The sequence below is a fragment of the Cottoperca gobio genome, chromosome 13, assembly GCF_900634415.1.
Source record: "Cottoperca gobio chromosome 13, fCotGob3.1, whole genome shotgun sequence".
Taxonomy (NCBI): Eukaryota; Metazoa; Chordata; class Actinopteri; order Perciformes; family Bovichtidae; genus Cottoperca; species Cottoperca gobio.
In genome coordinates this window covers 13,849,158-13,873,954 of record NC_041367.1, presented here as the reverse complement: position 1 = coordinate 13,873,954, position 24,797 = coordinate 13,849,158, and the positions used below count along the sequence as shown (strand labels likewise).

The window sequence follows — 24,797 nt, the reverse complement described above, 5'->3', positions numbered from 1 at the left end:
CTGAGCACACGGAGTGCACATTGGTCACATGGAACCTCAGATGGAGGGCTCTGATAAAGCTCAACCATAAACAGCATCCAGCCCGGCTATTCCCTCTCTTCTCATTCTGTTTAACTCCCCCTCTCTTTCTCCCCTCGTCCACCCGGCCCTTATCTATTACTTGCCACTTTCTTACACTCTTCCTTTGTTTCTTTTTCTTCCTACCCTCTCCTCTCTCCCTACCTTTGTGGGCAGCAGAGCTTACAGCCCATCTGGCACTGACTCACAGGGCCCACTCTGAGCTTGGGGAGATCAATAGTGACAAACATTGCACATGGCTCTTATATTAAAAGGATTAGACATGGCTGCAACTGAACAGTCTACGCAGCCTATTCACGTATCTTTACACTGTGCATGTGTGTACATGCAGTCCTTGTTGTATAAGAAATATAAATATTTGATAGGCTTCTAATATTCAGACAGGAATGCTTGCCTCCCGTCTGAAATGCAATTTTTTTCACGTCTGTATTTTCTGCTTGTGTTTTGAAGTCGATGGTCTGAACCTGGCGACCGACAACGTGTCGGTGATCGAGGGGGAAATGGCCACCATCAGCTGCAGAGTGAAGAACAACAACGATGACTCTGTAATCCAGCTGCTCAATCCCAACAGACAAACCATCTACTTCAAGGACGTTAGACGTAAGTGTGCCTCAGACACAATGTTAACCATTTCTACTGAACTAATTGGTAATTGGTAAATCAGCATGAATATGCAAACACACTTAAAAAGAAAAGTGTTTGCCTCAAATTCTAGCTGCTTCATTTTTCAAATGCTTCACACAAAAAATACTTCCATCAGGACTTTAAAGGAAAATTGTGGTTATATTGTTTCATGATAACCCGTTTTGTAAAAGTCCATTTGACCTTGTAGAGCCACATCATCTTTAAATGTATACAAAAATCAAGTTCAAACTAGCGCATAAGTTATTTGTTCAGCAGAAATTATTTAAGCTTTACTTACTTAATTATGACCAAAGCTTTTCCCAAAAACCCAAATTATTTAATTATTTAAAGTCAAATCTAAAGCTGCGTGGTAATATTTGACAATGGCATGACTGTATTTGCTTTTCAAAATCCAATTTGTGGTTGAAAAGCATATCCCTCACATCCTTGCTCAAGAGGAGCCGCTACAACAGTTTTCCCCACAGATGTGTGTTTTTGTGTACATTTTAAATTTCAGGGCTCCTGTCCTGAAGGAACTGTTTTGACATTTACAGTGAAGGTATCAGATATCACAACAAGATCAGCAATAGCTTTAAGTTAAACGTGATTCCATCTGTCCTTGACTTTTTGGCTTTTACACAAGTCATTAAGCTCAGAATGCGGCAAGATTAATATGAGATAATACACAGTGCTTCCATAATGGGAATACTTCTCTGTCCTTGTCACTGTTCGATTTTACGATAATCTCTTAGATTAGGATATTGAACATTATGATTATGCATGAGCATATGGGCTACTCCTACTTCTACCAAGTTTTTGTCTCTCCTTTTTTACTTGTTTGTATCTGGGATCTGAGCCAAGATTCAAGGTGAACGAGAAACACCCTTCATTCCAGTCTATATTGCATCCCAGCTGTTATTTCACAAGTCTAGGTAGCGAGTCGTGTGTTCCATTTTCTCTCTTGTGAAGAGCATCAGGGGACTTTGAGTACACATCTTCGTCATATTTGTACAAAATACCCAAAGCAACCTGAGGATATGGCGATAAAGAACAGATTTATATAAAGCATAGGTTGTGCTCTACATCTTAGAAATGTCAGTTTAGAAAAGCAACACTGAATAATTAGCTCCCGGTCACAATCAATATTAGCTCTGTGCTGTTGAGGAAATCTTTCCACGAGGTTAAGACAACCTTTTCCTCTTTGATCTTAAGCTGCTCCATGTGGGCCTGTGGACATGTCATTTTCTCTGCCTTAGTCAATGCCGTTCCATTAACAATTACAAAACACAAAAGGTTTTGTTTATCTGCAATTAGATTTGAAAATAAGTCAGATATACTGACAGGCGTCTAAAGTGTTATTGGACCGCTGCTGCAGTTTGTGGTCCTTGAAATGGGGTCTAGTGAACCCCATGGCAGCACTATTCTAGACTCTGCCCCTGAAGGACTGCCGGTTCTGTGGGGACCCCCCTCAGCCAGTGGCATTGTTACCTGTCAACAGGGCCGCTCGACACAGTGGCAGATCTTTGTATACAGGGAAGAAAACAGCAGCAACATAGAGACACACCAGGAGCTACAAGAACAGCAGCTCCAAACGAAGCAGCAGAAACAGAAACAGATGCACAAATACCGTACAAAATAATAACAGCTTTACAGTACCAGTGAAGGCCAAATAAACACATTTCTACTGCAGCAAATATAGATGAATTATGTCAAAGGTACAGAGGCTGAACGAGTGTTGTTAGGATGAGGTATTTATTCTGCAAGACATTTATGTAAAATGACATGTAATTTTGCAGAGTTGTCATCTGAAATGGGAAAAGTGAGCTTTTATCAGCGATGGTGGACCTCGATGGATGGTGATGCAATATCACACCATTATTTATTCACTGCGTCCTTTCTCAGGAGTTGTCTGACTTTGTGTTGCAAAGGTTTAATGTCTAAAGTGATATATTCCTTTTAGCATCAGACACTGTAACCTGAAAACCTGCCTTCAAATCAAAAGTATTTCTTTAAAACTGTAATTTTCATGACTAAATAAGCCACATCTAAGTAAAAAAAAAAAAGACATCTTGGATATTATTTATTAGGAGTTTACCTGAAAACTCAGAAAATCTGAGTAGATTTGATTGACTGTGGCTCTGCAATATATACAAACAATCCAACAACGGTCGTCACATTGCGATTCAAAGGTTCCTAAACACTATGTGCTTTTTATAGCTCGCTCCTTCCCACTTCAAATCAGTAAGAAGGCAAAACACAAATACAAAAATATGAATATGAAATAACGCAAAATGTGTCAGAAAACTGTGCTGATGTGGCACCCAATCAATCATAGTGAGAAGCTGATTGAGAAAATAGCTTTTCAGGGCCTTAAATTGATTGTAAAAAGTTCCTTCATGAATAAAGTAAAAAGCTACTCCAAGAAGAACAGCTGTGTCCCCAATGGGACAAGTTTAAACAGTTTTCACTTCTCTGTCCAACTATATGTCCAGTACGTAAAGAACAATGTGCAGCGAGCTGGTCATTATTGCAAAATGAAACCTGGCAGGATGAGCAGAGGTCTGGAAACACCCTGAAGGGGTTCATTTCCAAGTAATGACCGGCTCGCTGCACATTATCCCGCTTATTACACGGCTAATTACTAAATTAATCAATAATATCATCAATAAAATGATTGTATTGATTCAAAATGTAAGAAGCGTTTTGAAGTGCGGTGATAGAAACGTACGTTTTAAGCCTTCTTAAGATAACAATTCATATTATGTTCAACTTTGACATATTTTACAGAAGTGTCGACATATTCCAGCAATAATTATTGTAACTGGTTATCGAGTAGACTAAGTTCTTCCCCACAGATACATAAAATGACCGCAGCACTGATTGAGGTTTTCTGCGCCGTAACTGTCAATGTCTGTTCACATTTTCTTTTCAATTAACATTTAATAATCAATTAACACTGCCATAGCCCATACCGTGTTCTATTTAATGTTTACTTCATGCCTGTCTTCTTCAATTTTATCGATTTCTCTGTCATCCAGCTCTTTGTCTTTTAACCTCGCTTGTTTTTCTGTGCTGTTTTTTTGCTGTTGTTCTCTTTAGCTTTTCTTTACTAGGGACAGCGATCATGAATCCAAAGTGTCATGCTCTCAACATATATAAAAATGTATATTCAATGGTGTTTCCTGATGGAGTAACATAAAACTAATACGTTTTATTAGCCACAGCTGACGTTGTTAAAATTACCGGACTTCTTTCTGATTGATATGATTGGACGTGGTCCTCCTGAGTCTATGATCAGAGCATCCTTAGCAGCGGTCTGTCATACAAAAAAATTAAAAATTAAATTAAAAAAATTAAAATTGGCCAATCAGAATCAGTATTCAACTAAGCTGAGTAACAATGTAAGTTAATTCTGCAGTAACATTTAGTTTTTTCAACCAATATGGGTCATCAGAAACAAGGTGATAAATGTGTGTACAATATTTGCTCTTTTTAGCGCTGTCTTTGGTCTCCACCAACTCCTGAGGGACCGGCTCTTTAGCTGCTCAACTACGTCCAACAGCTAGCTCACTCAAGCTATGAGTGGGGTGAAAGTGAAACGTAAAGCTGTTTAAAACTCCATAGAGCTGAGGCAAACTGCAGAGGCTTTCTTGCCACGAGTGACACCTTTCACGTGCATATAAGTCACATGACAACCTATATAGTCTAAAAAATATTGTTTCATTAAATTGTGGCGTCACATTTGTTCCATGGGATCTTTAGAGCTTCAAGAAGAGAAACAGCACAGAACAAGCTGAAGAAGTGAGTTGAGTACTCGGTTACTGGAGTCAGAGAACATGAATGAAGAATAATTGTATTAATCCATTACTCAGATTCATTATTTTCTTATATTTTATTGACTGAATAAGGAATCAAGAATCAGCTAAATAATCTGTAATGAAAATAATCATTACATGTAGTTAGCCGCACTAATATGTAGATATATTTTCTTGAAAATATGCCAAAACACTGACTAATGAATATGCGGTGCCCCCTCTATGCTCTTATGTAAGCAGTCAGCCGGTTATGAAACTGCCTCGCATAAACTACATTGAGCGTCTCCGAAGTGAAGGGTTTCCCTCCTTAGCAGGTGCTTCGGCTCTCAAAGTGCATCAGTGTCATTGTTTCCCTTTGAGGAGAGACTTCCAAAGAGCTCTCAAATTATACTGTGGGATGAGGTTTCATGTTGACACTGCCCTGAGACCTTGGGTAATGATCATGATGCTAAGTGCAAAGCCTGAAGGGAATAACAAACTCCCTGTGCTTTAAACAGGGGCTGAGTTACAGTTCGTTAACTCGACAGATGTGGAGAGGACTTGATAAAGAAGGCAGGTCAAAACATCAAAAGGGCTCCCAATCAAATCAACCGAAGTTGTTTATGTAAAAAAGCTTAGGAATGAGGGCTGACCCAAATGAAAAGCAGAGACAAAACTCTGAGAGACGGCTAACCTAGTTTGACGATATTATAAGAAAATTTTGCCAATCTATCCGCATTAGTCTACAAAATATTTCAGATTTAGAGTTTCAGGCATCCGACCCTCTCTACCTCCACACTGTGATTTAATTCATTATGTATGTTTGAATGTCTCTCCCTTTTTCTGGAATATGTGAGTTAATGCATCCATCCGTGACCAGCAGCAGCCCACTTTAGGGGTTCCTAGCTTGTTAGGACTCCTCATGAGCACTCTTCACACTTTCCTGTCTTTGCGAGTGCTCCATGGACTGTAAAGCTTCTTTATAAATCAACTTGTATGAATCATTTTGAAACTCACTTTTCTTTTACTCAATTAAGGAGAGAGCCCACAAAAGGGCAGCACTCTCTCACCCCCTCCTTATCTTGGTCTCATTTTTCTCCTTCTGTCTCCTTTGTCTTCCTCCATCCAATTTCTCATTCTCATCCCCTCTTCCATTCTCACCCCATGTCTCACATGTGTGTCCCTGTACTGTGTATCCTCACTGTCTCTGTCTCACCATGTATCCCCACAGCTCTGAAGGACAGCCGGTTCCAGCTGGTGAATTTCTCTGACAACGAACTGCGGGTGTCTCTGTCCAATGTGTCACTCTCCGATGAGGGACGCTATGTGTGCCAGCTCTACACAGATCCTCCTCAGGAAGCCTACGCAGACATCACTGTCCTGGGTAGGTGTGAGGGTGCATGTGTGAACCTCACAAGCGCACATCACACCACTCCTCAAGCACATTTTCATTGTATTTCACTACGTAAAAGATGAGGAATGTGGAATATGAAATAATAGTAATCTTTGATCTTGTTATCTTTAGCAACTGAAACAAAATGTCAGCCAATTAGGCTCTCGCGGTGCTCAGCAGCATAACGAAAAGGAGCAGATGCTGAAACTGATGGCTCAGACCACGTTGGGTTTGGCAGCTGTGTTGACTCTGTGAATCCCGGTGAATGTTGACTTGGCTGCTCCAAACGTTTCCCTATTGAGAGTCAGCTGTGCCACACTTTGATGCTTTGGAGTGAAATTACTCTAGTTAAGCTTTATTATACATGCAGACATCCTGGGGGATTGAAAGGAATTAAAAGCACTTTAAAGTAATTACTCTAGTTGTACAATTGAAGCCTAGCTGCAGTCATTTCTGAACCAAGGGTTGCATTAAAGAGTCCTTGAAATGAACACCCCGCTGACTTTTTGCTTTCAAGTAACTGGAGTTCAGCAAGTTTGTTTCGATGACTAATGCAAGAGACAACTGTGTCTTATTCTATTCTGTGTACATTTTGCACGCCACGTAACCATAGAATGTAATCACATGTACTTATATAACTTGGGCACAGAATGTTGGGTAACAGTTTTTAATAAGGGTATGAAACACATGCTTAAGTAATGCATAACTGATGCATGACTTATGATGATTTAATGTATGCATTTTGCTCACCAATAAGAAAGTGACTTTGACTTTATGTGATTAGTGGTCTGTCGGTCCACCACAACTGTTTGATCTATTACCAAGACATTTTGCACATACATGGTCATGGTCTTCAGATGATGAATCCTACATACTTTGGTGATCTCCTGTCTTTTCCTCTAGCGCCACCAACAGGGTGACATTTATGGTTTTGAGTGAAATGTCTTGACGACTGTTGCATCGATTGCCATCGAATTTGGTGCAGATATTCAAGTTCAAATATTGTGATCCCTTGACTCAACATTTGTTGTCCAATACTTTACTTTATGAACAATTACCTGTAAAACTAATGGCATTTCCATCAGCCTCAGATGTACTTTGTGCACGCTAACATGCTAAACTAAGATAGGGAACATGGTGAACGCTCTACCAGCTAACCGTAACTTAACTCTGAGAGTATTCATAAAGAGTATGCTTTTTTGCCTTTTAATGAATGAACACCTGAAAATAGAAAAAGGAAAGGAGAGAAAAGAGAGGGGTACGACATGCAACAAAGAGGTTTGGACTCTAACCAGAATCGCTCCAATAAAAACTCAGCCTTAGTAGATGGAGGGACACCCCCTGAATAACTTAAATGTTGAGTTAGTAAATTAAATGCACACTTTATTACATGACAGAAAATGACATTTCAGACTCATGCATGTGTTCAGTCTCTCTGAAAGCAGAACAGTTATTCTCTGAGAAACATGAAGTTGTTTTTCATCAAACTGAGAGTCAGATGCAAACACCTACACGTAGTTGCATGAGCCAGCGGTCCTTGTTTATGTCTCATTTACAAGCTTTTTTTTTTTCAACAACATCCAGCAGGTGCTAGTTGACAAGTCAGAGGAAAATGGGCAGATGTGTGTTATACTATTTACTATAAGTAAGATACAAGAAGTGTGCATCATTACTTCATCATTAGATCAGCATTTCTTTACAAGTTACCTCGACTTGTAAAGTCATGTTGTGATACTAATTTGCAAATCATTTGTACATTCACTAAAAGTGAGTATGAACAGGTACTGCTGTACTTTCAAAGAGGTGACAATGCGTACATCTATTAAGTGTTAACTAATGACACAACAGTCATAGTAATTCAGTGATTCATCGATCATTTCTTAATGGTGAGAAACCGGAATTCACACATGACTTAAACAAGTGTTTTTTGTACGCTTATTATTATGTGTTACTAAATTTGTGTGTGTATAAATGTTGTTGTGCCGGTGTGTTTGTGACCGTTGCTGTGGGTCAGTTCCTCCAGGCAACCCAATCATTGAGAGCCGCTACGATGTGGTCAGCGAGGGGAACGAGACGGAGCTCACCTGCACAGCCATGGGCAGCAAGCCAGCTGCCTCCATCAGATGGATGAAAGGGGAGGAAGAACTGACAGGTCAGTAGAATAACAGCCTCCCCCAGTTTGCATCACATGCTCCAGGCCTGTCCACTTCCCTACATGTCCCGGTCTCAGGAGGCACTTCCTCAGTGAACAAAATGTACTGATTATTTTACTGGTATGTATAGGAAATACCATGGCAACTAATCATGCTCGGCATATACTGCTTTCTCTCACTCTGGCTGGCTGCTTGCTCAGCTGCTTGCTCAGCTACAGTATGAACAGTAATGATCCAACTATGCATTCTCAACTTTAAGAGCTGCAATCCAGGCTCATGTTATGTTTCATCTACATTTCACAAAATATTTGTCTGAAAGGCACTCACTTTAATTTCAGAGATGCTTATTTATATTTAAAACTGTTTGAATATTTAGTTACAACTCAACTGCTAAATGTATTTCATGTTTTAAAATAATCCTAAATTGTTTATATTTAAACCCTTAAGCCATCTATACATGGTAAATAAGCTTTAAAGTCCTATCCGCACATTTGATCTTTATTTTAGTGCCTTCAGTCGGCTGTTGCAGAGAGGGGTATATAATCTTGGGTGGTGACAAGTCCTTATTACCTCTCAGTTATGATTAGGGATCATCAATTATTCATTACATACTTATTGTACAGCAATGAGGGATATTCATTTTAGTCATATCGTATTTACACAGAGTGGATATATCTGGGCTTGTTGTCAAATGATATATGTATTAGAATGGAGAGGTTTCATTTGGCTTGTTGAGAGATGAAATATTTAGACAAGAGTGAATCTGAAGCTAAATGCCATCTGTGCCTCCAGTGTTCCCTACAGGAGTCGAAGTCAATTTCTGTTGTCGAGTGTTGTGTAGGGGGAGGGAGAGACAACAGGATGGTTAGATCAGCGAAATGCCACTGACATGCTGAGCGGGGCTAATCCATAATGGCAGTGGACACATAAAGAGAGCCAGAGAGTCACGTCTTCCTGTACCCCAGGAAACACAAATCACTACTCATTATAGACGTGCTAAACAATTCATTAGCTCGAGCACGCATTGAGATTAAAATGCACACATCACACTGGTTTTATAGATTCTCTGTGATCAAATTTGTCTTAAGTCTGTGTGCAGGCAAGACAGCCGTAATGGCAAGAAAGAAATCTGCTGGCTGATTTAAACACACTTTCAAATTGGCCGAATTGGTTTTGCAACCATTTATCACGCTGGCAGGTAGGGGACTGTTGGGCTCCGGCCTGAGAGAGACTCAACACAGAAGGTGGCAAAATGCTTGTTAGCATAAATGACAGTTGCAATATTATTTAAATGTAGTGGAGCCCGGTGCTCGACTGCTACTGCTGCTACTGCTGCTCGAATGAAGGAGGAGATTTGTTAAAATGTGTCTGTGATCATGTGAAACTGCATGCAGAAGACTTAATCAGCATTTGGAAAAGTTAGTAGACCTACTTTTCAAAATTAAATTCGAAATCCTTAGTTTTTGCATGGTGAAAATGCTTTTTACACTTAAAAAGAGTGCACTCCACCAGGAAGCTGCCATTTTAAATTCATCGCCTTTTTACTCTTATTTCTTTAATATTATAAGAGATTGAAAACACTTTTATTCTTGACCTTGGGGAAATTTGCGAGTAAAGATTTCAAACTCAAGGCTCACTTACTCACTTTTTCCTGAGCTTTTGAGAGTATCCCACACTCTTCTTCAGTGGATACAACTTCCTCACATCCTAGCAAGTTCCTTTCAGTGAGTCGGCTCTGGGATGTGGTCAAAAGCTGCAGAAAAGTCAAGTATGTGAATTTTAGAAGATTTATTACATTATAAAAGCTTTTGTAACATGTGAATAAATCAGTGAGGTCAGTTTTTTAAACGTAAAATTGGTAGCACTTAATAAAGCACCATTTATAAAAACTAATTCATGGTGTATTATTAGTTGACAAATAATTTACAATTCTTTACAGATAAGAAAAACTTTTAGGTTTGCTGGCTTGTTCCTCCAGCATGACACACTATCGCTTTAATTCATCAAGATTTTCCACAACCTGGCAACCCCGAAGTGGTTCATAGTATTAAATGATTAAATAACTGATGTGTAAAGGATTAGTTAATGATTTGATAACTGATTTGATACCTTTTTAAAGCCATTGATTTGTGTTTAAACACCGTATAAAAGCCACACTCAAATTTAAGACACACAATTAAAATGCTCTAATGGTACAACTGTTGTCTCGTACTGATGTAGTGTGCGGGGCGAGTTTAGCATCTATACCGCTTTATCTTAATGTCGAAGCTAGGTTTGATGCAACAGATCAAGCTAGCTTGATCAGTTGCTGCTTTTCAGTATGTTGGCAGGCAGAAGACTCGAAGTATGAAACTGGCTGAAAGAAAATGTCACCCTGAGAAGAGGCTACGCTTGATTGCGCTGGGATTGATCAGTGGTTGATGCTCACAAGAGCGTTTGATTTGACATCTCGGCTGCACCACTCAAATCTCCTCGGCATTCAGATTGGAGTCCTTCCACGACCTGATCCGTGGATGTTTTCCTCATCAGGGCTTGGATGACACTGATAATTGACAAGCGTTGGTTGGCGTGTACACTGATAATGGCTCTGTCTGTATGAGTCTGATCTTCAAAACAAGACTCAGGACTTTCCGAAGTTTGACCAAAATTAATTGATACTCGAAGAAGTCAAATTAAGGACTCTTTTTCATGACAGGGAAGATTGCAAGCAAAGCAATTTTACTGACCTTGTGTTTTGCCCGTCCCTTTGGTATAAGTCAAATGAGAGGCACAACATCATGGGACCGTACTACCTTATCATACAGACCAGGTCGTACAAGGCAGGGTGCTGCAATATTGGAAATAAATGTCTCTTTGAGATCGCATGGAAGCATGGAGGGGACCGCAGTCATGACATGTCACACGAAACACAGTAGATTACCTTTTTAAAAGAAATTCTGGAACCTGTGAAAATACAGTATTGAACAACAAATTCAATACTAGTGATTATAAATGATGAACAAGAGATAGACCAAAAGGTATTAGAAAAATGTATTAAAGAAATGGATTCACATAATTATAGAGTAGCTGTCAATTCTTATATATTTTGCTTATATTTCAGTAAGAAACAAAGTACAAAGTAGAGTAAAAGTAAAAACTGTAAAACACATCATCAGTTAATCATTTCACATTCAACAGTCCCTTGTGATGTGATGTTAGCAGCACATTAGCAGCGAGCAGTGGCTAGCTTAATTCTACTAAATCACAAACTGACAATCACATAACAGCTCTCATAAGAGGAGTACACAAATATAATGCTGACAAAAGTTGTTTCTGTTTGATATATAAATAATTTGGTCTCATTTAATACATACCAGTTAATTAATTTGACCATATGATTATATAATGATACTATAAAACTATATATAGAAATTGAAAAAATACCCATGTTAGGATTGTGATAATGATTTCTAACCCTATCACATTTAATCTATATCATCTTTTCCTGAGCCATTTTAGTAATGCAGCACTGTGATTGGTATGAGAACATTTTTGTGACTGTGTCTGAGAGGATAATGACTCATTATCGCATCCCTTACAAATCATACTCCACTTCCATTCTTTAGGCGCAGGTGCGCTTGGAAACGCCCTCGTTGACCTTACTAATGTGACCTAGTTCTGCAATTGAGTCCTTGTGATTGCATGATGACAATAAAGCTCTCAATGTGAAATGTGTGTTGTTATTTGACGAGGAACAAGATGGCATTGTTCTGTGTACCGCTGATCACCGCACTCCACTTTAACTGAAGATGGTTGGGATTAACTCATTTGCTGTGTGTCATGTTAATGCTAGCAGAGCTTTTAAGAGTGAGGTAAAATCACTTATAGGCTTTAATTAACAGATAAAGGCCCTATCACACATATCCGTATGGCAGAAACCTATGCCAGCGCATACAAAATATCGGCAATACGTAGATATAAATTAAGGGTAAGTTGTGATCGTTCGAAGGACGCAGACGATACACCGAACACGCCAGACATACGGCCCTGTCACACAGTCACACAGTTCCGTATGGCAGAAACATGCCACCGTATATTAAAAGTAGCTCAAAGTTTTTCAGAGTCCAAATACGTCCAACTTTTCCACAGCGGTGTTGTAGCTGACGTATACATAACAAATTATTATACGTATGTCAACCCTATTGATAGCGTATCACTTACTTATTTAAAACGTATCAGAGTGTCTGGCCAACGGAGCTGGAAAAGTGCCATTTGGTTCACGTCATGCTGATGTTGGAGAACGGCTAAAATGTACTCTTGTTGCAGCTTCTCAGCATCCTCCATGCTCTCTGATGATGGTTGATGTACTCATCAAGACGTACTGTGAAGAAGTGAGGATGAGCTACTCACAGGGACCCTATATACTATATTCAAACCCCAATAAGCTCCCAAAACGCTAGCTGAACGCTAGCTGTACTGTAGAAACACATTTAATAAGTTACTCCTCCTTCAGGCATAAATTTAACATAGGATAGGAATAGGTAATCCACTCAATAAATTGGTTGTAGGGTTCACCATCAGCCGACGTAGCCTATATCTAACGTACCTCTAACGTATTCACGTAGGTATTCACGTAGGTATTCACGTAGGTATTCACGTACTATATTCAGTATTCACGTATGTCTAACGTAACGTAACTTATGTGTAACGTCGGCATAACTTATGAAGCACACGTTGGGTACGAAAAATTTGAACACGCTCAAAACATTTTCATGGCCTCAGCGTTCAACAACGCACCCCAGCGTAACACAGCGATATTTTTGTATACGTTATGCATTCGTCTGATACATTTTGTATACGTAAGTGATACGCTATCAATAGGTTAGACATACGTATCTGTATACGTTCACTTTTCCGATCCGATCCGATGAAAAGTTATTTATATTGCAAAATAGCAAGACAATCACAGTTTCTGAATGAAACGATCATGATGTCTTAATTTTTATTCCTGCTATTATTACATTCTTATGTTTTCGGTTTGTTTTGATTTTTTGTTTGTATGATTACAGAAAAACTCGTTTTCATGAAACATGTTGTACGAGTGTAGCAAAAGAATAATTATTTTTCACTTATGGAAACGGCCTTGAAGGAGGTCTAAAAGCTCTTCTTCTAAGTATCATTATGTTACTTACTCTCTTCTAACGGAGAGTGTGCTTTTCAAACTGCCTGTTCTATCACCGCAGTTGGCAGCGTGGTCAAATGTAATGCTCTCATGTGCATTAACCACTTACCTATCCTAGTACTTTAAATTTTATGTAGACAAGTCTTGGGTGGGTGGGTGTGTGTTACATGGGGTTAATATCCATCAAGAGCCCACATATGTGTGTATTGGTGATCATCAACTGTGGAACAACAGTGTTTTGCCCTCTCTGAGTCCAGCCGGGCTCCCTTGTGACAAGGCTGAAATGGAAGTGTGCTGCAGGTCAGAGTGGAGCTGTAATTATTTCCTCACTTCATTAAGTGCGAGTAAACCATCACACTCAGCACTGCAACTAATGCGATGCCCCTGTGGCATTGTAATGCTCTCTAAATGAATGCCCCTATGACAGCCTAGGGCCTAGTGGGCAGCAGATTACTGCAGGGTTAGCCCCAACAATGCTCAACCCTCAAGCTGCAGAGGCATTCATTATCAGGCTTATATGACCCAGCCACTGCTCGCTGCTCTCATCAGAATCGAAGGCCTTGGGCCAGTCTCAATCCTCTAAAGTCTCTTTTAAGGCGTCGCATCACTGAATCATAAATTAAATGTAAATGTCATTTGAAAGCACTCCACTTTGACAGGTAATGTGCTCTTAATAGCTATGACTATTTGCTCATTATGGTCTCTGCGGGTCGGTGCAACTGCAGGATTTGAGATTTGTTTTTTAGCTGTTTAAACATTAACTTTTTGCCCCTCCTGTGCTTGTGATGTTTCCCTAGGTGAGACAACAGTTGAGGAGACGTATGACAGGATGTTCACTGTCACCAGCCGTGTAAGATTTTCTGTTACCAAAGAGGATGATGGAGTGCCAGTGGACTGCATCATTGACCATCCAGCTGTAAAGGACCTCCTGGCTCAAAGACACTTGGAAGTGCTATGTGAGTGAACTAAATCTGTACTTTTTCAAGCCTAGAACTCCGAGGGCCCAAAGACAGTGCTAGAGAATGTCTATGTCCTGCTTGGGTTAGTTGAAGGCTAACCTACTTATTGGTCGGGCTCTTGCATTTTTTGGTATCATATGCTTACTGAAAATACTTCTGATCATTCCAAAGGTGCCACCCACTAACAATAATAAACACAGCTTCTTTTAAGTTAAATAACAATAAAATAATAACAATAGCAATATTCAACAGTCAGCTGTCAAATATGGGAAATTTAGAAAGCTGACCGATTAATTACAGGCAGAATAACTAAAGGCCCTGTCACACATATCCGTATGACAGAAACGTATGCCAGCGCATACGAAATATCGGCAATAGGTTGATATAAATTAAGGGTATGTTGTTATCGTTTGAAGGACGCAGACGTTACGCCGAACACGCCAGACATACACAGTTCCGTATGGCAGAAACATGCCGGCGTATATGAAAAGTAGCTCAAGATTTGTCACGAGTCCAAATACGTCCAACTTTTCCACAGCGGTGTTGTAGCTGACGTATACATAACATATACATAACAAATTATTATACGTATGTCAAACATTGATAGCTTATCATTTACCTAACGGAGCTGGAAAAGTGCCATCTGGTTCACGTCATGCTGATGCTGGAGAACGGCTAGAATGCTGAACGCTAGCTGTACTGTAGAAACACGTTTAATAAGTTACTCCGTCGTCAGGCATCATCTTAACATAGGTTATGAATAGGATTGGCCATTATGGCTAACTGCATAGGAACTGTTATCTATGGCAGTGGTTCCTAAACTTTCTGTGGCCAAGGCACACCAAAGACCAAATGCTAAAATCTCAAGGCCCACCTGTGTTCATATCCGGGCAAAATACCCTCTCTAACACATAGTATCACTGTTATCACTCTGTGAACATTTATTTATCCTAGTCCTTGTAAGATAGCTATTCTTCTTCACACTAGCAGAGAGACTTTGATGTGTCACACTATATTTCCCACCATGAGCAAATGGCTAAAACGGGTTCGCTTTAACAGATTTCTTTTTTTTTTTAATGATTGTTTTATTTATATTTAGGCCAAAGCAGAAAGACTTATTGTTTCTATATTGTGAAATAAGTGTGTAGGACAAAGTACCGATTAAGTAGTGTTTCCCTGCCCTGCAAAGGCACACCGTTTGGGAACCACTGATCTATGGATCCTTCTAGTCTTACAGCCTTATCCCATGAGATAGTCACCACAAAGGATAAAAACATACTTTTGCTCATGTGTCAAATGATGTATAAGTGTTCTTTTAATGGTGCATTGATTGAAGAGGTAATACAGGCTGCCTTACACTGTTAAACATCAAAGAAAGGTTATGGTACCCTTTTGTAGTCTGTGTAGAATATTAATTTATTTTCAGGTAGACTACTGTTTTGTCTGACCTTTCATAGAGAAAAGGAAGCTTGACTGAAACCACTTGACATTTTGGTAATCTTTGGCTTGCATTGATAAGAAGAGAAAAAAAATTGCCGTAAGATACTGAATACTCACTGGATGTCTACTGAGCACATAAGATAATCATTTCATTCTCCTCTGTGTTTCACTTTTGGCTGTTAACTTTTGCTTTGGCTGTATACGGGAAAGCCAGTGTTGTTATAACTTATGACACTGCCGTATTGTAAATACTCATCTTTTGTTTTCAGATAAACCAGAAGTGAAGATTGTGGTCACATCTCCTGACGGTTTAACCAGAGAGGGTGACAATCTATATTTGACATGCATCGCAGAAGGAAAACCATAGTGAGTATTAATGCAGATGGACGCACTTCAACACATCAAATCACTCTTAAATTTCTAAAGTTTCATACTTTTTGGCAGCCCAATGAAATTGGAACGTTAAGGAGGGTGCCCTTAACTTTCCCAGTTTCATGGTACCATTTAAATGTTACCAGTTGTTTCCATATTGAATAAAGCACATCATTAGACAGGACCTGTCGATGGCCCTCCTCAGATTTGACCTTTATTACAGATTTCTAGCATGGATGGACAGCGCCTGAGTGATGTCTGTGGTATTTGTGCTCTCCAGTCCCCTTCAGGTCAGCTGGCTGAGAGTAGACGAGGATGTGCCGCCTCACGCTGTGGTCACTGGCTCTGATCTGTACATCGAGAACCTCAACAAGTCCTACAACGGCACCTATCGCTGCGTGGCGTCCAATGCCGTGGGAGAAGCCTACGACGACTACATCCTCTATGTATATGGTAGGTATTAAGCTTGGCGGCACTTGATGTTTAAATGCCATCATCACTCTTTTACATCAGGATTCAGTCTGTATTGCTGATTTAGGACGGTTTATAGACCTAACTGCCTGCAGTAGCTATGGCAGTCGGGGGATTGTATTGAAACTATAAGGATTTACTACAAACAGAATCACATTTCAAACGTATAAACATGCAAGACATTATTGAGAGGAACAGGGAGCTTAAAATCACAGAAGCTGGCTACAGTTGTCAAAATTCACAAAGCTCCAAATTTATGTTGAAGATTTGAGCTGCCGCAATGCTTTTAATGCATGATGAGTTTGAACCATATGCAGTAAAAAGTAATGGATAAAGTTGATGTTGACTTCGGACTGGCATGTTAGAAACCCAGGAAATTAGATTTTATATGGAAAATGAATCAGGTGGAACAGCCTATATTGTCATACTGTATGGTCATACAGGAGACCAAAAAACATATTAAATACACAAGATTTAAACGTGTTTGTTAGAGGTGGCAGGCTAGCTCTTTCCCCTGTTTCCACACTTTAGGCTCAGCTAAGCCAATTTGGCCTGCTGGCTGCAGCTTTATATTCAACGTACAAACATGAGTGTGGTGTCAATCTTCTCATCTAACTCTTGGCATCTCTAACTATTCCTGAAGAAAACAATTGTTGGCTATGATTATTAGGTGTCATATCTGAAATTGAGCATTAGATGTGCACTATAAAGATCGGGTTTGGTTCTGTTGACTAATAAAGAAGTGGGTGGAATTTCAATGTGTTCTGCAGCCAACCAGTAAAGGGCAATAAAGGGACCATCTCCCCCAGGACTTGACTTTAAATGCAACGGACAGTTTATTCCCCTCAGTTTGAACCTTAAATGCAGTGACCAGTATTAATCTCTCCTCACTTAAACTTCTTCTTTTTGCCCTTATATGACTGTCAGTCATGACACATTAATAGCATTTTTTGTTGTGTTTTTCTTGTTTGTTTTCAACACATCAACATCCTCAATTCAACAATTAATAGAACAAAATAAGTGAGTGAATTCGCTTGGCTGCTACTCGACTGTTCAGAAGTGCAAAAGCCAACCTTTCAGTTGAATCCCAGAGGTAGAACAGCAGGTTCAAGTATTGAAATCATTTAGAAATCATATAACGTGACCTCACTGAAATACACACTCCTCGGACCTTAATTTTTTATTTTGGTGGCTGGCAGGAGTGATGAGGATGAGGGAAAAATAAATGTGCAGCAGGTGCAGCTATTGTTGGCAAGTTTAACATTCTCTCCTTGGAGCACTCGCTCCCTGCTGTTTCAAAGAGCATTTTGTATTTCGCTCCTATGTTTCAATTTGTTTCTGCCTGTGTGCCAAGAACATGCACCCGAAACCAGGAAGGGTGAATCTGGTGTTTAGATCCCCCAAGTAGTATGTAAAAAATATATATTGTTATGTTAAAATGTATGTGTTTTTGCTTAAAAATCTTAACCTTAGTGCACGTCTTAGTCAAGTCAATTTTCATTTATATAGCACTAATTCATATTAATCTCAATACACTTATTATAAATAGCGGTCAAGACCGTCCACTTTAATTTACAGAGGACCAACATAACAATCCCTCACCAACAGTGTGAGGAATAGCAATATTTCTTGATGTTAGGGTTAGATTGGGGTTTGCTTGTCCATCTAATGGAATAAACTGTTTATACCTACGAGTCTTTTCAATCACAGCAAATCCAGGATGCACTAACTGAGGTTCAGAATTTGAAAGTCCACCCTCCTCTCAAAAATGTGTTTAACTTATTGCTACTTCACTTGGATGTTTGAGCTTCACTGTGCAGGATTTGACACTAGAATGCTGTTTTCACATTCATCTGCTGAAGAGGGAAGTTTTCTCTGCGCTCTCATAGTGTACACTACTGTGCAGTGAAGTAGGAAACATCTTCACTAGGAGTTAAGCTTTCATAGAATCTGTAAGAAAGTGTAGATGTAATAAAATATTATTTTACTCAGTAATTAAACTTTTTTGTGTGGAAAAAACCCACACCAGACACAAAAGATTAATCAAAGCAGTATTATTCGGTATTTGTATATGTCTTTAAATATGTCTCGAGGGGATCTTTAAGATATGATAAATTAGTGCAGAAAAGAACAGACATTTTATTAATTGTTAATATAATTATAATTCTTTTTATTTACATGTTTTCCAATATGCAGGGATTGATTTATCTGGCCAATGGCTCATTGTTCTGAGTTTATTGTCTGTTTCTTTGCTGAAAGTTGGAGTCAGAAGCGAGGAGTCATGCTGTGTAGAGAACAATGACAAAAGATAAATGTTCTTTAAAATAAATAGTCTGATCGGCCTGTACACCTTTCAAACAATGTCCCATTGAAAAGACACAGGACAGCTCTGTCTTTGTTTGAAACATCCAAACCCTGGCGGGTTATGCTATTGTGCGAGAGCATGTCATTATATCCGATTCAACACACGTTGATGCAGATCGTTAGATTTGGCCACTGAAACAAACACTCATGTTTCTGCCTAACGTGCCCAAAGCAGCGGGATCGAGTTGAGGTGCAGTGTTATGATAAAAGCAAAGCTGTTGATGAAAATGTGCTCAATGTGGATATTGTGAGAGAACCGATTACAGGTTTTCTACAGTTTTTTTCCCCACAGGTTTCAGAATGCTGATATTGTTTTGATTATTACTCATTCTGCTTTGTTTAGGTCGTGTTGACAACCATGAACTGTTTGTGGGGAAAAAAAACTGCGATTTAAGCGTTTTTTTTTGTCTGGTTGGCAAATGTATGGCAGTTACTGAAAAATGGGTATTTGTGGAAATTAATGCATTTGTAATGTTTTTAACGTTAACACAATTTTGCCATTTGTAGGGCAAACAGTGAATCGGATTTTAATGGAGGGCCAAGATCTTGTGCAGAGGTGTCTAAGAACCTGTCAGAGAAATAGAGTGTTGTCGTTGCAGGACTAATGTTTCTTTTTTACTTTGCAAGAGTAACCTAGGACTGAATTTTTACACCCTATACTTTAAAACACTTGCCTCCTTAACAGTTTAGCAGATAAGTGTTGTTGATGTTTGGAATTTTTCAGTAAGAGTAACCATGTGTGCTTCTGTGAATGTCTAAAACTGGGCTGTAAACACGGTAGGACCTCGCTCATCCAAATCTCTTGAGTTGCAATTGCGTGGAAAAAGTAATACGCACAGATACAGATTGTCACACCATCATATGTCTGATGTTGTATGTTTCTTACACCAGCTGACATGTGTGACTTTGTCACTGTGACATAGGTTTCCTGTGACTCTCTGCCGCCCCATGGTTATTCATCATTGTGCTCTGCCAGGCAGATGAAGGCATCTGCTTGTTCCCAATGGACCCATAATAATCACTCCCAAACAAAAGGACAGCATATGCCTGAAAATAGCTCACTCAAGGCAGACTTATTCAAGCCATCACAACTAAATTCCTAATTGTTGTGTAAAGATTCCTTTGAAACAGAGATTTACACAGCTTTCTCTCAGATTGTATTCTCAAACACAGATCCTTAAAGTTATATTATAATATTCAGATTTTTTTTTTCCTTAGTGCCTATGGGCATTTAAGAGCTCATGAATGATGCGTCGACTGCTGTTAAATTCATGTATAATTTGCTTCATGCTGCACTCCTAACACTTGCATGAATGAATGAAAAGCAATGGGGGGCAAATGTTATCCTGTCGAGAATAAAAAAACAACTATCCATTCTCTCTACAGTATATTTGCTATCAGCGTTTGTGCCTTTGGCTTCCTATCCATATATTTTACCAATTTCTATTAAACACCATTTCTCTGGTGAACAAGCCTTGGAAGCGGGATGACTCCAGCTCGCTATAATGAGACATAGGAGATGTAAAAGGTGCTCATAACCACGTATAATTATGTCTGCTACTCCCACTTCTCTTTTCTGGAGGATTTAATGCCAGAAAAAATCATGTTGTGGTCCATGTGAGGGTTTGTTGCACCAGAGTAATCATGCTTGCTACAGTGGTTTAATTAGTGTGTGTTTCTGCAGCGTAAATTGGTCTTAGCATGAGAAACTTGTGCTATTTTTGTTTAACTTCTCAACAGCAACGCACAACTTCAAACCATCCACCAACTAACATCACATTTTTCTCACTAAATTACCATTTTCTTCTCTTACCTGGTATTTTTACTGTTTTGGTTTTGTAATTTATGAGCTCTTGCTCCTGTTAAAACCATCACACACCTGTCAAAAGAAAGCCTTTTGTCTAACCAACTGCATGCAACAAATAGCTTTATTTTAATCAGTTGTTTTTGTTCTTGATAAATATGCTTGTGAGCAATATTGATAGAGCCTAGCTGAATTGTCCATTAATTCTCTTTCATCCTGCTGCCACCCTCTGCCGCTGCTAGTCCTTCAGACTCTTCCTATTCCAAAAAGACTAATGACCTTTCACTGTCTGACAGCGCGGACAGGTGTGAGGCCGATGTAAATCCACGTCAAATCAGGTCCTTTTGTGGTGCGTGTATTGTATGTGGCTGGTCGAATGGCTGAGAAAGAGGCTTGTCATGCTGTTCTCCACGTGGGTGTGTCTGGAGCAGGCTGTGAATTGAGCCTCCCGGCTTGTATGTGGTGTGGGAGAGAGCTGACCACAGAGAGGTCTGTCTCTCTCAGAGGTGACTTGGTGATATAACTCACACATACTGCTTGTTGGCAGGAGAACATCGTACCTTTTATCACCACGGTTTAGCCCACAGTTGACTTTTTGACCTATAAATCTTCCACGGACGATAAGTCAAAGATTCACAAGCCACTGGAAATTCGGGGTTTATCTGGTTTTAATTAGTGCTGTGTATTGGCAAGACTTTAACGATAATATACGTATCATGATACAGCGATATATTGCAATACTGTAAGCAAGGTAATATATTGCAATTTTCAAAAAACTAATTGTAGGAAAACTGTCATATTAAAAAGGACACAACACTACATGCACAGAATCTGAGTAAATAAAGTTTGCTTTTTTTTAATGCCATCAGAACAGTGGCCACATCACTTTGTGGGGGCACGTGCACTAAGGGCGCATATCTTTGCAAATAAAATAATGAATTGATTGAGTTCATCTTTGTATGTTAACTACTAATAAAAATCAAGTGTTTTTGAGAATCCATACATTATCACAAAACATAATATCGCAATATTATCTTACATCCCTAGTTTCGACACATTTTGAGCAGCTCATGAGTCTCCCCTGTTCTTATGAAAGGCTTTTGTGAAACTGTCCGTGTGAATCACGCCGATGCATCAAACATGCGACATAGTGAGGAACAACTTTCTACACATCAGCTCGTAGATTAATGTTTCATAATATAAATGCAATAGATAATCTACAATAAACCCTTTTACAGACATGTCCCTCTTGTTCTGGAAGAAAGCCTATATAAAACTCCTTGTAAAAGTAACGTTTAAGCAAGAGACAACAAATAGACAAAAGAAAAGTAAAATCTCTTCCCTGCTGTCGTGTTGGCAGGCAGGTTTAAGCAGGCATAGATAAACAATTTCTCCTACATTGTTTCACTTTATGGTTAAATTTTCTCATATCAAATTCCTCACTGATACAAATGCTCCCTGAAAATATGGCTTCTCCAAAATACACTCATATTTCAGTGCTCATAACGCTGAGCCCAGAGTCATTCGGGCTGGAAATTGCCCATGGAGAATTCTTGTTCGCCTGGATATTATATGTGCCACATCCTATCCCGGCCTTTGTGAAGACCCTCTTCCCTGAATGGCCAATTTCCCTCTTCCAGACACTGACATTTCAGCTATCAGACTGCTTTCGGTCACAGGGAAAGAAATCTAACCCACCCCCCTCTTCAAATACTGTCAGAGGAGAATCTCTGCCTGATACCCCGATACCCCCCTACCACCATTAACACCACCTCTGCCATACACTCCATCCCCGGCGGCAACATTATGCTGTCCTTGATGTTTTATCATTAGTTTGGGAGTGTGTGGTCCCCCACTGCTGTCTTTTGATGGAGTGCAGACAGTAAAGGCATGGAGACAGCCAGCCAATTTCCCCTGCTGCGACTCTCCCACAGCAAGGGGTCGTGCTATCTTTCCCCTGCATCAGAGCCAGGCATATATTCCCCTGATGAGAAAGCTTTCAGCCCTCCTTAGTACCATAGCATACCTGAATTGCCCTCGATTTTGTCTTCCCGATTATTTTTGTTTGGGGGTTAGTGACAGGCCTAATCAGTACAGTGTGGGGCGGGGGATTCTGCTCGGAGTTCTGCTGCGCTGCAGTGGGAGACCACCAGAGTGGTTTAATTTGCAGTTTGACTTAATTATTGCGAGAGACTAGAAAATAGCAATACCTTTCCATGATTGCCAGACATTATTATTCATAGTTAATTAGAAAATGTATGAAAATAAATAAATATAATAGCTTAACATAATAATATATAATAAACCCCCAGCACAGTGAAATATTAGTGTTGTATTCTGTGTTTTTAGCCACGGCTAGTGTGGATGGCAATGACGGACTGTACGTCAGTCAGTCCACCACTTGATCCAGGCATAAATATCTTAACTGTTGGATAAATGGCCATGACATTTTATACAGACATTCATGGTTCCTAGAGGATATAGGCTAATGATTTTTGGGATCCCCTCTCTTTCTCTCTAGCACCACCATGAGGTGGACATTTCTGGTATTGAGTTAGAAATATCCTCAACTATTGGATTTATAGCCATGAAATTTGGTACACACATTAATGTCGCCCTCAGGATAAAATTGTAATAACTTGGTGATCCCCTGACTTTTAATTAGGTGGAATCATCAAGTCAGAATTTTTATTTGTCCAATATTTGGTTTATGACCAAATACCTGCAAAACTAATGACCCATCAGCCTCAGAAGTACTTTGGGTTCAGTACAAAATAGCAAATGTTAGCATGCTAACACACTAAGCTAACACGGTGGCAATGAAAAACATTATACCTGCTAAACATCGGCATGTTAGCATTGTCACTGTGAGCATGCTGACGTTAGCGTTTAGCTCAAAGCACCGCTATGCTAGCAGTCTAAAAATCAACTCGCCGCAGAAGCTAAAACGTGTGCATGAGAGTACATTTCTTTACAGCACAGCTTCTCATCTTCAATGACTTTTGTCTATTTCTTTACTCTTGTCTTCCTTTATTTCTTATACATGTTCTTTATTTTTTCATCTAGATGCTCCCACTACTATCCCCACACCCACCACCAACCCAGTCAACACGCAAGGTACTGTATGCCCCCACTACTGTCCCTCTCAGCAATCATGTGTGTGTCTGCGTGTGTGTGTGTGTGGGAGCTTGCATGCACGTGTGATCAGGTGAGCTGGGAGAGAAAGAACAAGGTCTTGTACCTAAGGCTAAGAGGGACCGTGGATGGCCAGTTTTAATCATAGTGCTGCTGATAGGTGACATTGAGGACAGGCAGCGCGGGGCTGTCAGAGACACCTGTCATAGCTCTTTTCAGTCACATGTTTGATCTGAGAAAACGTAGAGACTCTGCTTTGCTGGCTGCTATCTTATCAGCATCTGCAGCCATATCTCAACCGGCCCATCCATCATAATATAATGCCCTTTGCATCTCCCCTACAAATGCCAGTCATATCTCGTCTTTGCGAGGCCAAAAAACATCAATAACTATTTTCTCATAGACATATCAAGTGAATGAACGGTGTTTTTAGGAGAGCAACCTTTTGGCATCTTCTATACGCAATATTTCATACTTTGATTAAGCCTTGTTGCAAAAACTTATTTTAATATTATCCATTTCAACAAAAAAGCCCCGCTATTATTTTAAAAGCACCGCTATGGCTAGACAGATGGCGAGGCAACCATGGGAGTTGACATTTGGATATGCCAGAATGTGACATTTCAATACAAAAAACTATCCTTAAAGAATAGATCAGTTTATCAATAGCTATAGAGATACGGCAATTCCGGCCCTTTTGTTATGACCACTCTGCATTTCATACGGTCTTAAAAATATGGACTGGCAACACAAACATAAGTTTGAAACTCGGTGTGAGACTACATCAAAAGCTCCACAATACTAATGTGGCAGCTTTCAGATATCCTTCATTTATACATTTATTTGATCAAATAATTTACTTTTCAATCATTTGTTTGTGCATTTCATATTTATTTATTAAAAAATAGATCAATAGTCACATAAATGGCACTGTCTGTACTCTGTAGTCATATTTGTGAGGTCTCCTGGGTTGTTGTTTCTTTTTAACTGTTGACTATGACATCGCTATTCTCCATTGCATGTTTCAAATGACTTCTTCATGCTTGAAA

The 24,797-nt window shown here is 39.5% G+C and overlaps 1 protein-coding gene across 5 annotated transcripts in view; it reads left to right on the top strand.

Annotated features, from left to right (window-relative positions):
• The window catches only part of cadm1b (cell adhesion molecule 1b), a 125,803-nt gene that overhangs the window by 88,228 nt on the left and 12,778 nt on the right, over window positions 1-24,797 (top strand). For 3 of the 5 annotated variants that reach the window (XM_029447026.1, XM_029447028.1, XM_029447030.1), the window contains 7 exons: window positions 529-678; window positions 5,728-5,880; window positions 7,904-8,041; window positions 14,001-14,159; window positions 15,872-15,968; window positions 16,255-16,427; window positions 23,680-23,730. In XM_029447026.1, coding sequence (XP_029302886.1) covers window positions 529-678; window positions 5,728-5,880; window positions 7,904-8,041; window positions 14,001-14,159; window positions 15,872-15,968; window positions 16,255-16,427; window positions 23,680-23,730 — 921 coding nt within the window. The remainder of the gene's footprint in view (window positions 1-528; window positions 679-5,727; window positions 5,881-7,903; window positions 8,042-14,000; window positions 14,160-15,871; window positions 15,969-16,254; window positions 16,428-23,679; window positions 23,731-24,797) is intronic. The other 2 variants (XM_029447027.1, XM_029447029.1) reach the window with 2 other exon arrangements.